Raw genomic sequence first — 16,310 nt, forward strand, 5'->3', positions numbered from 1 at the left:
AATTCCACTTACACTCCGCCAGTTCCCACCATCTGTTTCTAATTGTAAAGCGGGGTTGTGGCAATAGTGATGAGAGGCTGCCTGCTGAAGTACTGAAGGATAAGAGCTTGCCAGAAAGCCCAGGGTTTTTTTAATGAGAAACCACCATCTGGAGCCAGGAGAGGTCGCTCATCTTGCAGGAAACTACAAAGTCTATTGCATTTTCAGTGCCCAGCCCTGCACTAAATTGGGTCACAGAACCAGACCTGATTGATCTCATAGGGTGCTGAGTTTAACGTAGAAAAGTGGCTAAGGAATACTATTAGGTCCAGGGCTACCACCTGGAAGGAACAACGTTCACCCAGAAGAACCACTAGTCATCCAGAGCGGAAGCGTAAGACGCAAGGGGTTCTTTGACCCGGGGGCTAACTGGGCTTCTGCTACTGCCTAGCCTGAACGGCCTCATCCTGGAGTTTCACCCCTTCGACCGGTCCTCGACTGACTCCTGGGCCCTTCTACAGTTTAAAGCGTTCTGAGTAGGGGAAGGGGCCAGAAAAACACAAAATACACCGTATGGGCGAGAGGTGGGCGCAGCCCTGTCCCCTGCTCCGACTGGCTAGGATTCTCCCGATCCCTATCTGTGATTGGCTGATTCCCCAAAGATGCCGCCGGCGAGGCGGATCCCGACGCCAGGTCCTGCACGCCATTCATTGGCTCCTTCCCTGTGGGCGGGGCCTCAGAGCGCTGCGGGAAAGGCGGCCGAAGAGGTGGACGCTGCTGAGGTCTTCGTCTCCGGGCCAGCGGTAAGTGCCTCTCTGGCGTGGCCAAGCGCTTCGGACGCTGCGGAGACTCGACCATGGGAACCAACTGGGCGTCTCCATTTTCGGTTTCCGCCTCGAAGCGCTAGTCCCGGGTGACGAGGGAGGTGGGTAGACAGTTGTGACTCTTCAGAGGTCCTGCAAGCGATCAGCCTTACTCTGCCCTCACCCGCCCTGTGCCCTGGCGCTCTGCCTGGCATCCTGTGCCCCGGAAGTTACCATCCCCCTCTGCTCCCGAATCGCGGAGGTCACCACCTCCCTCTCTGGCCCCACCTCTCGAGTCTCTTTCAGGCTCCGCCCCCTTTCCTCTCAAACGTCTTTCCTTGAGGGCCCGGTTCTGCTAAACGCAAGGTTGAAGCAATTAAACGTTTCATAATTAAAGTTTTGTCCGAGGAATTTGTGTATAATAAAAACAAAATAATAAGGCAATAGCTACTAGCCCTAAATCCCTTTTTTGCAGAGACTTGCAGAGGCCATCACTTAACTTTTTTATGTTTAGAGCTTTCTATGGCTCTTGAGAGTCCCTTGGACTGCAAGGAGATCCAACCAGTCCATTCTGAAGGAGATCAGCCCTGGGATTTCTTTGGAAGGAATGATGCTAAAGCTGAAACTCCAGTACTTTGGCCATCTCATGCGAAGAGTTGACTCATTGGAAAAGACTTTGATGCTGGGAGGGATTGGGGGGCAGGAGGAGTAGGGGACGACAGAGAATGAGATGGCTGGATGGCATCACTGACTCGATGGACGTGAGTCTGGGTGAACTCCGGGAGTTGGTGGTGGACAGGGAGGCCTGGCGTGCTGCGATTCATGGGGTCGCAAAGAGTCGGACACGACTGAGCGACTGAACTGAACTGATGGCTCTCTAAATAAGATGCTTCCATCCTATTTTCTTGATTTATCATTTTGGTATTTACCCGACTTCCCTTCTGCTACCATCTTCTCAGTTTTCAGTAGCTATTTTTATTCATTTGTTGGTCCTCTGTAGCTATAAATCATAGATATCAATGTCTGTTGTGTAGCTGGTATCTCTTGGTGCCCCTCCGTTTTAGATGAGGATGTTGATGTTTCTTTCATATACGGCCTTCTAACAGGTGGACCTCAACATTTACATTTAATTCTCACGTATTCAAAAATATTTGAGCACTGTTTTTGGCCTTGAGAATGTGGTAGTAAACAGATTATGTCTCTATCGTCATGAAACTTGTACTGTGGGAAGTAAGACACATAGATGTCAAATGACATTCAGAGCAGGAATTTGGAGGTCATTTCAAGCTGGAAGGACAGCAGGAATCCAAGTGGGATGGAATGAATGGATATGGGGGGTCTGCAAGAAAGTGTGGAAGTTTCCCCGTTTACTTGACAGGGCTGTTTCAGCGTCAAGAGGGAACTTCCTGTTGGAATGAGGCCTGGGGAACCAGGATAGGCTGTTCGGTAGGTTAGTGACAGTAAGACAAGCTTTTAGGACACTGATCCTACAGTGTGGTAGTGACAGTGGGAGGAGGAAAAGCAAGAGGCAGGGAGGCCATTGAGAAGGCGAGACCTGCTGATTGCCTGTAACAGTCCTTCAAAATCTACTTATTGCCCCACTTCTGCAGGAAGCCTTACTGAACTACCCTAAACCACCGTGATTTCTCTGTTCTGTTGAATTTTTATTGTCCTTGAAGCTAGAGAGATTAGATACTTTGCCCAGGATAGAATGATGGAGCCCAGGACCAAGCATCTGTAATATGGTAAGAGTAGAGTAATGATTTCTACTTAGGGTTGTGAAATACATTGAGTCAGTTCATTTAAAAAGCTCAAAGGAAAGGAATGCCTGGCATATAGTATGTTCAAGGAGTGTTTGCTATTATTACTAACGTATAGTATGCTCTCAACTCCCTAACTAGTTATAAAAGCATTTGGGGTTTAGGAACTATTTTCTGTGTCTAGGTCAAATATTTATATGTAGCAGTACTGCATGGCAGGCACTGTTTAGGTCCTCAGGATACAATGGTGACTAAGACCATCAGGGCTTTTCCCTTTATAGACTAGCAGGTAATACACACTTGCACAGTGAACAAATACATATTGCCAGCTGTACCAAGAGCCTACCACTGTTCCTTTGTATACATATATAGCCTGGGCAGAAATCTCAGGTCTCTTGCTGGAGTAGTGAATCATCAATAATGGGTTTAATTATCATCAGATGACCTTTGTTTTTATCTTCCAAGGGCTATTTATCCATATCTGCTTCTAACATATCACTGAGGAGATTGTCTGGGCATCTGAGTGGATGTTAGCAGTGGAAAAGTGGGCAGAGGTTTACAGGAGGTGGGGAAATATTGGTGGTTTCCTTACACTTCAGTGTGCATCACAAGAAAACAAAATGAGCCTATAGGCAATGGGCTTCTGGCATATTAACTTTTCTGCATCTTGACGTAAATATACATAGAAACATCCTGGAGAGTGAGGCTGGGGGTATTTCTGACCTTAGTTGGCTACTGAAACACCACATGGCTAAGTTCTCTTGAATTCACCCAAGTTCAAGAGGAATAATGTTACTCTGCAGAGCATGATAGAGGTAGAGTGAGAATGGTCTGGCCAGTGAACCCTGAGGAGGTCAGAGATGATGAGGCAAATGGAAACGAGAATTCTCAACATCCCAATTCTCAGAAATCCCCAAATGCCCCTTCTGTGATGTGAGAAATGTGACTCAGTCAGATTCAGTTGGGAAGGCCAGTGCTTATTAAACAGGGTCCGTGAAGGGAATAGCTACTTACTCCAGTATTCTTGGCTGGGAAGTCCCATGGGCAGAGGAGCCTGGCAGGCTACAGTCCATGGGGTCACAGAGAGCCAGGCGTAACTTGGTGACTAAACCACCACCATAAAAGATCCAAATGAGGCAGCTGTTGTTTTCAGTCACTACCTATTCCTATTACGGCTCCCGCTGCTCTTCTGCTCCTTTTTCTCTTATTTGTCTTTCTTTCCTTCTCAGCCTTCAGTGCCTCCGCCTGGTTTTGTTCATGTTCTGTGGAGGGTGTGACAGGAACCATGGATCCCGCAACACTGATGGAAGCTGTAGTAGAAGAAGTGGCCTGTCCCATCTGCATGACCTTCCTGAAGGAGCCTGTGAGCATCGACTGTGGCCACAGCTTCTGTCACAGCTGTCTCTTAGGACTCTGGGAGGTCCCAGGAGAATCCCAGAACTGGGCTTACTCATGTCCCCTGTGCCGGGCTCCCATCGAGCCCAGGAACCTGCGGCCTAATTGGCAGCTGGCCAATGTTGTGGAAAAAGTCCGCCGGCTGGGGCTACATCCTGGAATGGGGCTGAGGGCTGACATGTGCGAGCCCCACAGAGAACAGCTGAAGATGTTCTGCAAAGAGGACGGCCTGATCGTGTGTGAGGCCTGCAGCCGGTCCCCTGAACATCAGGCCCACAGTGTCGTGCCCATGGAGGATGTCGCCTGGGATTATAAGGTGGGAGATGGAGGCCAATCCCCATCCCCAATCCAGTTTCTCCCCTGCCCCTCGCTTGGCTATCTCTAGATCAAGAACTTGAGAGGGAGCCCCAGAGACAAGATGAGAACTGATTCCTTTGACTTCTCACACCATCAGGTCCTGGGTGCCTGATCCAGTGAGCTGCACCTCTCCTTGCTTTTATGACCTTTCTTCCTTCCCTCCCACTTCCAAACCTACCCCCACCCCTTTCTTGATCCCACAGGCCTTAATGCCTAACCCAAACTTGCTATCCTTACTGAGAATTTGAGGGAGACCAGTTTGGGTTAGCTGGGGTTCTGGGTGCCTTGGATGAGGTCATCAAGATTGTACCTATTAGAACCTGCAAACTCCTAGCAATGCCACAAATAATCTTTTGATATCAGGTGAGTCACTTTAAACTCCTCATTTTATAGACAGAAATGAAGGCTTGGAAATCTGAGATCATGATCATTGGTTTTAGAGCTAGTAAGGACCATGGCAGAGTCATTTAGGATTGAGTTAGATTGTCTGATCTCATGTTGTAGGGTCCCTTTGGGCTTACGTTAGTGAAAGGAAGCTCAAAGACTAGAACTCAAGTCTTCTTTCTCCTTACCTAGTGTTCTTTCTCATCTCCTTACCTTTTATTTATTGGGGGGATGTGGGGAAAGCCATCTCTGACACACACACACTGCTCCTTTTTTTTTGCTATCCTTATTGACTTCTAACTTCTTTTTCCTTAGATGTCCATCAGTTCAGTTCAGTTCAGTCGCTCAGTCATATCTGACTCTTTGCTACCCCATGAATCGCAGCACGCCAGGCCTCCCTGTCCATCACCAACTCCCAGAGTTCACTCAAACTCAAATCCATCGAGTTGGTGATGCCATCCAGCCATCTCATCCTCTGTAGTCCCCTTCTCCTCCTGGCCCCAATCCTCCCAGCATCAGGGTCTTTTCCAATGAGTCAACTCTTTGCATCAGGTGGCCAAAGTATTGGAGTTTCAGCTTCGGCATCAATCCTTCCAGTGAACACCCAGGCTGACATCTTTATCAGAATCATTATCCCAATGATTCTGTGATACATTGATCCTCTACTGGTCTTAATTCTTAAAGTTGAGATTAGAAGGTAAAAGTGTTAGATGAATCCCTGATTTAGCTGTTTTCCTTTGCAAAGAGAATTTCTGAAAAATTAAAAGTTTATTTTGTTTTGCAAGTGTTAGAATAGGGAGGCAATATACCTTACACACAAGAATTAAAGAGCTAAGTTAAATCCCAGCCCAGCCATTTACCAGCTGAATAACTTTGAATAGATCACTCTCTAAGCCTCAGTTTTATTGGTAAATCTTTAATAAAATGGTTGATATTGTTATAAGATTACTTTATGCTTTCCAGTAGTAATCTCTTGCATTAGTATCTAAGATAGTACTCTTTTAACGTCCATATAAACCAAGCAAGGATCTTGCAAAAATTCAGATTCTAATTCAGGGAGGTCTAGGGTGAAGCCCCGGAGAACGCAATGGCACCCCACTCCAGTACTCTTGCCTGGAAAATCCCATGGACGGAGGAGCCTGGTAGGCTGCAGTCCATGAGGTCGCTGAGAGTCAGACACGACTGAGCAACTTCACTTTCACTTTTCACTTCATGCATTGGAGAAGGAAATGGCAACCCACTCCAGTGTTCTTGCCTGGAGAATCCCAGGGACAGGGGAGCCTGGTGGGAGGCCGTCTATGGGGTCACACAGAGTCGGACATGACTGAAGTGACTTAGCAGCAGTAGCAGCAGGGTGAAGCCCAAGGTCCTGCATTGCTAACAAGATCCCAGGTGATACTGATGCTGCTGACACACTTGGGCCACACTTTGAATAACAATGTTTAGGAGGCTGTAGGGTAACAAGACAGGAGAGTATGAGGAGAGTCATGCATAGGAAAAGTCCAAGGTAGTTTTCTGGCAAAGTTGGAAACAGATCTTTTCTTCTACTTTACAGAAACTTAGAGACTAAGTGGGAGATTAAATGATTCTCAGATGGAAAGACCTTGGCTGTCATCTGGGCAGGAATCTTCTGTGGCTTCCCTTTTCTCCCAGCGTCCGTTCTGGCCCATCCTCTGAGGAATGCTTGTTTTCCCATCACCTGCCAATGCTTGGAAGCCTGGCAATCCACGCAGGCTGCCCAAGGTGGCCTCATGAGGTTTTTATCTCTTTCAGTGGAAACTCCATGAGGCTCTGGAACATCTGAAGAAAGAGCAGGAAGAGGCCTGGAAGCTGGAAGTTGGTGAGAGGAAACGAACTGCCAACTGGAAGGCAAGTTGCCCCCTGAGGAAAAGAGTCTGTATGGTCCCTGTGTTGTCCTGAAGCTGGCTTCCTCATGGCCCCCTCCTTATCCCTGTGAGGCAGAATATGGGGTTTGAGGTCAGAAAGCCTGGGGTCCTCATACAGCTTTCTGTACCAGGTGTGCAGCTTTAAGCAAACCTTGGAGCCACTTGCTTTGAAGTTCCTTGAATGTGATATAGGGAGAACCTCTGGGTTTATATCTGCATATGTGAGAATGGAAAAGTGCATACCTCACACGTACTTTAGCTCACAGAAGTGTGACTTGTTTAATGCTTAGTAGAGCATAGTTTCTGTTTCTGTTTCCTCAGCTAAAGCATATTTACTAAAAGTTAAGTAATTAAAATATTGGAAAATCAGCTTGGAAATAAACTCGAGGCCTGTAACTGTCAAACTATCTCAATCAACGGGAGGTAGCATTGAATCAATCTAAAACAGCATGAAGAATTGATATGACACCAGTAAGAAACAAAAGCAACTAACAGTGTAATTTTATACTGTCTTAGAGGCTTAAGGGTAATGCTTCTGAAAACTGAATATATTATTCTGAAAATGGAAACCGATCTAGAACATAGAGTGCCAAGATAGTATCCTGAGCCCTACTGGGGTTAATAAGAGTTAGTAATAGGGACTTAAGGAGCATGTCCTGGAGCTGTGGGAATAGGAAAGTAGGAAAAATATCCTTTATCTTTGCCTTTATAGTGCCTGGCACACAGTTGGTACCAAAACATTTCAGAGTGTGTGTATATGTACATGCCAGTGTCCTCAATCCTGGGTGGCCCTTATACAACCAGTATCTGTGCTGATTTCTTTTTTTTTTTTTTTCAATTAGAGGATAGTTACTTTGCAATATTGTATTGGTTTCTGCCATACATCAGCATGAATCACCCATAGGGATACATATGTCCCCTCCCTCTTGAACCTCTCTCCTACTTGCCAACGTATCCCTCCCCTCTGCTCACAGAGCACCAGATTGAGCTCCCTGCTTCATATAGCAAATTCCCACTGGCTATTTGTTTTACAAATGGTATGTATATGTTTCAGTGCTGCTCTTTCAATTCATCCCACCCTTTTCTTCTGTGACCGTGTCCACCAGTCTCTTCTCTGTCTCTGCATCTCTGTTGCTGCCCTGCAAATAGGTTCATCAGTACCATCTTTCTAGATTCACATCTATGCATTAATATATGATACTTGTTTTTCTCTTTCTGACTGACTTCACTCTGTATAATAGGCTCTAGGTTCACCCACCTCACTAGAACTGACTCAAATGTGTTCCTTTTTATGGCTGAGTAATATACCATTGTGTATATGTACCACAACTTCTTTGTTCATCTGTCAATGAACGTCTAGGTTGCTTCCATATCCTAGCTATTGTAAATAGTGCTACAATGAACATTGGGGTACATGTGTCTTCAGTTATGGTTTCCTTAAGAGTATATGCTGAGTAGTGGGATTGTTGGGTCATTTGGTGGTTTTATTCATAGTTTTTTAAGGAATCTCCATACTTTTCTCTATAGTGGCTATATCATTCCAACTAACAGTGCAAGAGAGTTTCCCTTTTCTCCAGACCCTCTCCAGCATTTATTGTTTGTAGATTTTTTGATGATGACCATTCTGACAGATGTGAGGTGATACCTCATTGTTGTTTTGATTGTATTTCTCTAATAATCAGCAATGTTGAGCATCTTTTCATGTGTTTATTAGCCATCTGTGTGTCTTCTTTGGTGAAATGTCTGTTTAGGTCTTCTGCCCACTTTTTGATTGGGTTGTTTTTCTGGTATACAGCTGCATGAGCTGCTTGTATATTTTGGAGATTAATCCTTTGTCAGTTGTTTCATTTGCTGTTATTTTCTCCCATACCAAGGGCTGTCTTTTCGCCTTGTTTATAGTTTCCTTTGCTGTGCAAAAGCTTTTAAGTTTAATTAGATTCTATTTGTTTATTTTTGTTTTTATTTCCATTATGCTAGAAAGCGGGTCTTTGAGGATCTTGCTGTGATTTATGTCAGAGTGTGTTCTACCTATGTTTTCCTATAAGAGTTTTATAGTTTATGTCTTACATTAAGGTCTTTTAATCCATTTTGAGTTTATCTTTGTGTATGGTGTTAGAAAGTATTCTAATTTCATTCTGTTACACATAGCTGCCTAATTTTCCCAGCACCACTTACTTGAAGAGACTATCTTTTCTCCATTGTATATTTTTGCCTCCTTTGTCAAACATAAGGTGCCCATGGGTGTGTGGGTCTGTATTTCTGTTTTTGTGCCAGTACTGTACTGTCTTGATGACTATAACTTTATAGTATAATCTGAAGTCAGGAAGGTTGATTCCTCTAACTCCATTCTTCTTTCTCAACATTGCTTTGGCTATTTGTGGTCTTTTATGTTTCCATACAAATTATGAAAATGTTTGTTCTAGTTCTGTGAAAAATATCATTGGTAGTTTGATAGAGATTGCGTTGAATATGTAGATTGTTTTGGGTAGTATAATCATTTTCACAAGATCCTGCCAGTCCGAGACCATGATATATCTCTCCATCTGTCTGTGTCATCTTTGATTTCTTTTCATCAGTGTCTTACAGTTTTCTGCATACAGGTCTTTTGTCTCTTTAGGTAGGTTTATTCCTAGGTATTTTATTCTTTTTGTTGCAATGGTGAATGGGAATGTGTCCTTAATTTATCTTTCTGAGTTTTCATTGTTAGTGTATAAGAATGCAAGAGATTTCTATCTATTAATTTTATATCTTGTAACTTTACTATATTCATTGATTAGCACTAGTAATTTTCTTGTGGCATCTTTAGGGTTTTCTAGATATAGTATCATGTCATCTGCAAACAGTTTTACTTCTTCTTTTCCAATCTGGATTCCTTTAATTTCTTTTACTTCTCTGATTATTGTGGCTAGAACTTCCAAAACTATGTTGAATAATAGTGACAAGAGTGGCCACCCTTGTCTTGTTCCTGATGTTAGGTGAAATGCTTTCAGATTTTCACCATTAACAATAATGTTTGCTATTGATGCTTTCGAACTGTGGTGTTGGAGAAGACTCTTGAGAGTCCCTTGGACTGCAAGGAGATCCAACCAGTCCATTCTGAAGGAGATCAGCCCTGGGATTTCTTTGGAAGGAATGATGCTAAAGCTGAAACTCCAGTACTTTGGCCACCTCATGCGAAGAATTGACTCATTGGAAAAGACTCTGATGCTGGGAGGGATTGGGGACAGGAGGAGAAGGGGACGACAGAGGATGAGATGGCTGGATGGCATCACTGACTCAATGGATGTGAGTCTGAGTGAACTCCGGGAGTTGGTGATGGACAGGGAGGCCTGGCATGCTGTGATTCATGGGGTCGCAAAGAGTCGGACACGACTGAGCGACTGATCTGATCTGATATGATCTGATCTATCATCTATGACCTTTATTATGTTCAGGTATGTTCCTTCTATGCCTACTTTCTGGAGAGTTTTTATTATAAATGGGTGTTGAATTTTATCAAAAGCGTTCTCTGCATCTATTGAGATCATATGGTTTTTATCTTTCAGTTTGTTAATATGGTGTATCATATTGATTGATTTGCATCCCTGGGATAAAGCCCACTTGATCATAAATATGATCTTTCTAATGTGTTGTTGGATTCTGTTTGCTAGAATTTTGTTGAGGATTTTTGCATCTATGTTCATCAGTGACATTGGCCCGTAATTTTCTTTTTTTGTTGGCATCTTTGTCTGGTTTTAGTATCAGGATGATGGTGGCCTCACAGAATGAGTTTGGGAGTTTTTATTCCTCTTCAATTTTCTGGAAGAATTTGAGCAGAATAGGTGTTAGCTGTTTTATAAACTTTTGGTAGTATTCACCTGTAAAGCCATCTGGCCCTGGGCTTTTGTTTGTTGGAAGATTTTTTATTACACTTTTGATTTCTGTGCTTGTGGTTCATCTGTTCATATTTTCTATTTCTTCCTGGTTCAGTTTTGGAAGGTTATACTTTTCTAAGAATTTGTCCATTTCTTCCAGGTTATCCTTTTTATTGGCATATAGTTGCTTGTAGTAATCTCTTATGATTTTTGTATTTTGGTGGTGTCTGTTGTAACTTCCCCTTTTTCATTTCTAATTTTATTGGTTTCAGTCTTCTCCTTTTTTTCCTTGATGTCTGGCTAATGGCTTGTCAGATTTTGTTTATCTTCTCAAAGAACCAGCTTTTAGTTTTATTGATCTTTGCTACTGTCTCCTTCATTTCTTTTTCATTTATTTCTGCTCTGACCTTTATGACCTTTCCTTCTACTAACTTTTGGGTTTTTTGTGCTGATTTCGAATCCTGGCTGTGCAGATACAGGTGGAAACCCGAAAGCAGAGCATCATATGGGAGTTTGAGAAATATCGGCGATTACTAAAGAAAAAACAGCCACCAGGTCGGCTGCTGGAGGTGGAGGCTGCTGCAGCTCTGGCCAGCCTGCAGCAGGAGGAAAGGGAGACCATGCAGAAACTGGAGTTGAATCATGAGGCACTCATCCAGCAGAGCCGGGTTCTATGGAGGATGATCGCAGAGCTGGAAGAGAGGTCTCAGAGGCCTGTCCGCTGGATGCTGCAGGTGAGGAGCAGGTTTTCCTGGGAAGTCTGAGCCAGACCTGAAGGTAGCCTGGCATTCTGAGAGAGGGGATTGCCTAGTCTTCAGTATAGGGTCTGTCAGCACTTGGCCAGCCAGCACGGATCTTGTTACCCACCATCAATACCAGTTGTTCCCATACCCTGATCTGGTGAATGGCCTCGCAGCCTCCTAGATGGGCATCGTTTAGGCAGCTCTTGCCTCATACCTGTTCCTCCCCTCTGGTCAGAGAGTTGAGATGGAGCCCGAGGTTGGCCAATCTGGCAAGAGGGCTAGGGCTGCCCTGCCCACTCCTGTAGGCTCCTCCCCTCTACTCCTGCATGCCTCCTCTCCAGCTCTCTACCTCCCTCTCCATAGAGAGACCTCTGTGTCTGTCTGGTCCCTTTGAGGAATAGGGCATACTCATGTGCTGCCTTTCTTTTTCTCCTTCCAGGGTATTCAGGAAGTCTTGAACAGGTATGTTTCCATCTTTGGGATAGTGGGGCCTGGACAGAGCTAGAAATGGGGAGGGAACGTAGACCAAGTACCTACAGAAAAGTGGGTGCTGGTCTGTAACCTTCTCCCTATTCTGTTGTATTGGATAAAGAAGTTTTGAACATCTTTCTTTTTTTAATTTGTATTATTACTTGGTCAAATTCATTTCAACCACTACCAATAAGAATTTCGGTGAGAGCTATAAAATGTGTGGTGGCCTAAGCAGGTGGCCCAAGGAGAGGGAGTGCCTACAGGTGTCTGCGTGAGCGTTCATCCTCTGAGTCTGCATACCAGCCCTTCTCCTCTGCTGTGCACCTCTGCCTCTCCCAATGTCAGAGTCATACCTAATCCTTCCCACGGCCCAGGAATGTGATTATCTCTCTGTGCCATAGACTGTTCGGCCCAGTCAAACAATCATCACCTCCCTGTTCTGCCTGGTGTTGTGAGGAGAGGCAGCTCACTGACTCCATCCCTAGCCAAGCCCCCTCCCCTGTACTAAGGGAAGGCCCCACCCTTTGGCAGAGACAGGATTGCTAACCCCAAGGCCTTTCCCATCTACCAGGAGCAACTCCTGGAGTCTGCAGAGACCAGAACCAGTCTCCCTGGAACTGAAGACAGACTGCCGTGTGCTGGGGCTCAGAGAGATCCTGAAGACATATGCAGGTAATGAGAGCAGGGCAGGCTTGTGGGGAGTGGATCCCCTCCCCAAGGAATGAAATCTCCCAGTGCCCTCTGGATGCCCCATCTGTCCTCACCCTCACACTCACCCGTCATGGAGGAAATCTGTGGCTGTATCTGTCACAGAGATGTCACCCAAGCCCCCTCACTCTGTGTCAGGGTACCAACCAAGACCTTTTTCCTCAGCGGATGTGCGGCTGGATCCAGACACTGCCTACTCTCGCCTCATCGTGTCTGAGGACAGGAAATGTGTGCGCTATGGAGACACCAAGCAGAAGCTACCCGACAACCCTGAAAGATTTTACCGCTACAACATTGTCCTGGGCAGTCAGTGCATCTCCTCGGGCCGGCACTACTGGGAGGTGGAGGTGGGAGACAGGTCCGAATGGGGCCTGGGCGTGTGCAAGGAGAACGTAGACCGGAAGGAGGTGGTCTTCTTATCCCCCCACTATGGATTCTGGGTGATCAGGCTGAGGAAGGGCAATGAGTACCGGGCAGGCACTGATGAGTACCCCCTCCTATCCTTGCCCGTCCCTCCCCGCCGGGTGGGAGTCTTCCTGGATTATGAGGCTCATGACATCTCCTTCTACAACGTGACTGACAATGGCTCCCACATTTTCACTTTCCCCCACTACCCCTTCCCTGGGCGCCTCCTGCCCTATTTCAGCCCTTGCTACAGCATCGGAGCCAACAACACCGCTCCCCTGGCCATCTGCTCCCTGGACGGGGAAGACTAAGCCACCGTTTTAGCCAGAGGCCTTGGAATTTCACCTGGCCCACAGAGGTCTGAAGGGAAGACCCTGCCCCTGGTGAGGTGATCCTGCCCAGAGAACTGAGCTGAGCCTGGAACCCAGGGATTCCACTGCCTGACCCAGTGGTCTCTCACTCCTGGGCCAACATCTCCCACTAAATCACTTGTTAAAAAGCCGAGGCTTGGCCAGAGGAGCATTGCAGCCCTGTGGGAAGTGTAACAAGCCTTTTGGTGAGGATCACAGTGGTCCTAAGGATCAAGACAGTCCTTTCTGCAGGTCACATCCCTCGTCACATCTGTGTCAGGACCATAATTCAATGAGGATAATGAAGTAGATCTCACCTTCAGGAAACCCACTGGGTCAGGTTTACCAATAACCAGAAGAATCCTGTCCATCTCCAGAGCTGGTTACTGTGCCAACACCAGCGGGAGGATGCTTCACCTGAGGTTTGCCACCTCTGAGCACCCATGTTTGACCCCAGCACTCTGACCTCCCAACTGGAGAAATGTGTCACTGACTGCCCAGATCCCCCACAGTGGCTGTCCCCTCTCTGAGCACAAGCTGGGCGAGTCGCTATCTCAGACTCTAAGTAAACCTGTGTCCCAGTCAGGTTTACTATCTGATATCAGTCTAATATCAGGATCAGAAACCTATGAACCTTTGTTTCTATTTTCACTTCATGGATGAAGAAACTGAAATGGCCTTAATACAGCCAGTTATTTCTCACAGAGGTGTGGAGAGAAGAGTACATAGATAATATAAGTATTTCTCACACTCAAATGAAACAAAGTTGATGAGCTCACTTCTCAGGTCACATGGCTGCATATCATTCATTACATTCAGGTCTGAACACCCCAGTCTTTGAAAGATTTTAAGTATCCTCAGTGGGAAAATGGGCGTAGTAACTGCATCCTCTCCTACCTCACAGAGTCGTTGTGAATATCTCAGATCCATCCTGAACGTTTGTTCCTTTCTCAGGGACAAGGAAGGCAAGCCATGGCTTTTGCCTGTGGTGACCTTCCCATCTTGCCTTTTCCCAGCATCTTTGCAGCACTGCCTTAGTTTCCTAGCACCTTTTCTGACAGTCCTGCCCTTCAATAGAAAGATGCCCTGCCTGGGAAATTCAGGCCACTGTAATATATTCAACATCGGTATGTGTTTGTCTTTGGGTTAGAACAGGGACTGTGACATCAGGGTAGAGACTAGAAATAATACAAAGAAAAATGTAAAACAAATGCATTGAAAGGAAGGCTCACCCATAATCTCCTTGGGCAAAAATTTGGATCTTTGTATGTCACCAAGGGAATGTTCATAGTTCTAGTAACTACATAATATTCTGCCTTTATCTTCTCTAAATCTGTGACAAATGAAAGCAGGAGGAAAGCACGGGGATAAAGAATAGGACTAGGCACAAAAAGCTATATATAATAATGAAGGTGAATTAAGACCATATCTGGGCTATTGTGTGTGTGGTGAAATTAATTCATTATAGGTCTTCAGGGTATGAAGTGGGAACAGTTGTGCTGGAATCAAACTGAGGCAAGCGTATGAAAACTGTGGGCTTTGCCTATTTCAGGGGCTACAAGATACACATATTGTCACATTGATGCTGTGTAACACAACCTCTGATGTAGTTTAAGCTTGAAGGTGGTGACTGTTGACTTAGGATTGGGCAGCAAAGTAGACACGGGTTAGAGACATGCAGAAGCAACATAATTCCTGTAATAAAGAATAGTATAAATTGTCTTTCTGACTTCATTGTATTGGTTGTTCACATGTAAAGGAGGTGAAGCAAGCCAAAATGGAGAAATAAGCTCATTCTACCCACCATGCTTTCAAGTTGCTCCTTGAGCATTAGCACAGAGTGGGAGAACTTTCCATCATCTGCCTGGAAGGGAATGAACTGGTAAGTCACACACCTGGTCCTGGCAAAGGGTTGAGCTGATCTACATGAGAAGGACTTTGTCTTTGTGTGTACAGAGGGGCCGGGCAGAGGAATTCCCTGGGTAAGTGTGTTATAGACATGAGAAATAGATATGTAGGAAGTGCTTCCAGTTATGTCCATGGAAACTTCTCAGAGAGGCTAGGGACTGAAACACTGTTGTTTTTTTACCATGGTTTTCTTAAGACAAACCTTGGAAGGCTCCTAGAAAAAGAATTGCTGGGTGAAGTCAGTCAGACTTAGGATGAAATAAGGAATAGAATGTGTTCATTTGTAATGTGCTCTTTGGACTGTTGTTTTGTTTCTGTCTTTATATTTATAAGTTAATTTGGGTGCCATGATTACTTGTTAGAAGAATTACAAGGTTAAACATACTATGTGTTAATCATAATGTCTGATTTTTAAGACCAGGCAAGATAAAAGGTCTTAAGTATCTGGCAATCCTTTTCTCTAGGCTAGTTGCCAACAATAATCTTCTAAGAATAAGGATCTTATTTGTTCAATTCACCACTGTAGCTCCATTCTGGCACTGAGTATGTTTTTGTAAATATTTAAGTTCAGCGAATTTTCTTCTATATACCTAGAATCAAAACAAAAGTAAGCTCTTCTTGCCCCATAGGGGCATGAAAGACTGAATATTATTTAATTGCATTCCCATTCAAAAACTTATTTGATGGCTAATTACATGAGTAGTCCAGAAGGGGAAGAGGCTGGTGGCCATGTGGAGGGCAAAGTGCCTGCACTGCTCCTAGAATGCCTAGGGTTGTACCTCCATGTTGGTGTGATCATTCACTACAAGCCAGGGATGAGCTTTGCCCATTTTTGTTTTGCTGCCAGAGAAAATAGAAACCAAGGGTTGCAATGGCTGGCCCTTGAGAGAAAAGGCTATTCAAAGGGTAAAGCGTTTGGGTTCTACAAAACATGGACAGAGGGAAAATCCTTGGGTTCCCAACTCTCCACAGGAAACCCAATATCCCTTTTTTTCAAGCAAGATTGGCTGTAATTTCTTAAAGTTCTAACAGAGTCTACTGAGAGTCCCAATCTCTAGTTAAATGAGCATATGTTCCTCTGCTAGGACAAAGGTCCTATCTGAATATACTGGAAGAAGCACAGGGTTTTCTGTTTGGGGTAGCCATGGCAGGGTCCCAGCCCACTTTGGGAAGTATGAAGTTCGATATTTGAGAACGTCTCATCTGGCTTCAGGGAATACCAATGTGGATGAAACACAAAGCTGGCAGGGCAGGGTTCTTACGGAAATGCCAGAAAAAAAAATTCCTGTTTTGCATGCAGGCTGGAC

The 16,310-nt window shown here is 45.0% G+C and overlaps 1 protein-coding gene across 2 annotated transcripts; it reads left to right on the forward strand.

Annotated features, from left to right (window-relative positions):
• The first annotated feature begins 717 nt into the window (after positions 1-717).
• TRIM68 (tripartite motif containing 68) lies at positions 718-14,817 on the forward strand. Of its 2 annotated transcripts, NM_001205571.1 has the most exons (7): positions 718-782; positions 3,772-4,253; positions 6,452-6,547; positions 10,892-11,152; positions 11,601-11,623; positions 12,204-12,304; positions 12,506-14,817. In NM_001205571.1, exons 2-7 carry the CDS (start codon positions 3,828-3,830, stop codon positions 13,054-13,056), a joined length of 1,458 nt encoding a protein of 485 aa, NP_001192500.1. In that variant the 5' UTR covers positions 718-782; positions 3,772-3,827; the 3' UTR covers positions 13,057-14,817. The 2 variants fall into 2 exon arrangements, with proteins under 2 accessions (NP_001192500.1, XP_010810941.2); XM_010812639.3 differs by lacking the exon at positions 3,772-4,253.
• Positions 14,818-16,310: the final 1,493 nt, after the last annotated feature.

The sequence above is a fragment of the Bos taurus genome, chromosome 15, assembly GCF_002263795.3.
Source record: "Bos taurus isolate L1 Dominette 01449 registration number 42190680 breed Hereford chromosome 15, ARS-UCD2.0, whole genome shotgun sequence".
Taxonomy (NCBI): domain Eukaryota; kingdom Metazoa; phylum Chordata; class Mammalia; order Artiodactyla; family Bovidae; genus Bos; species Bos taurus.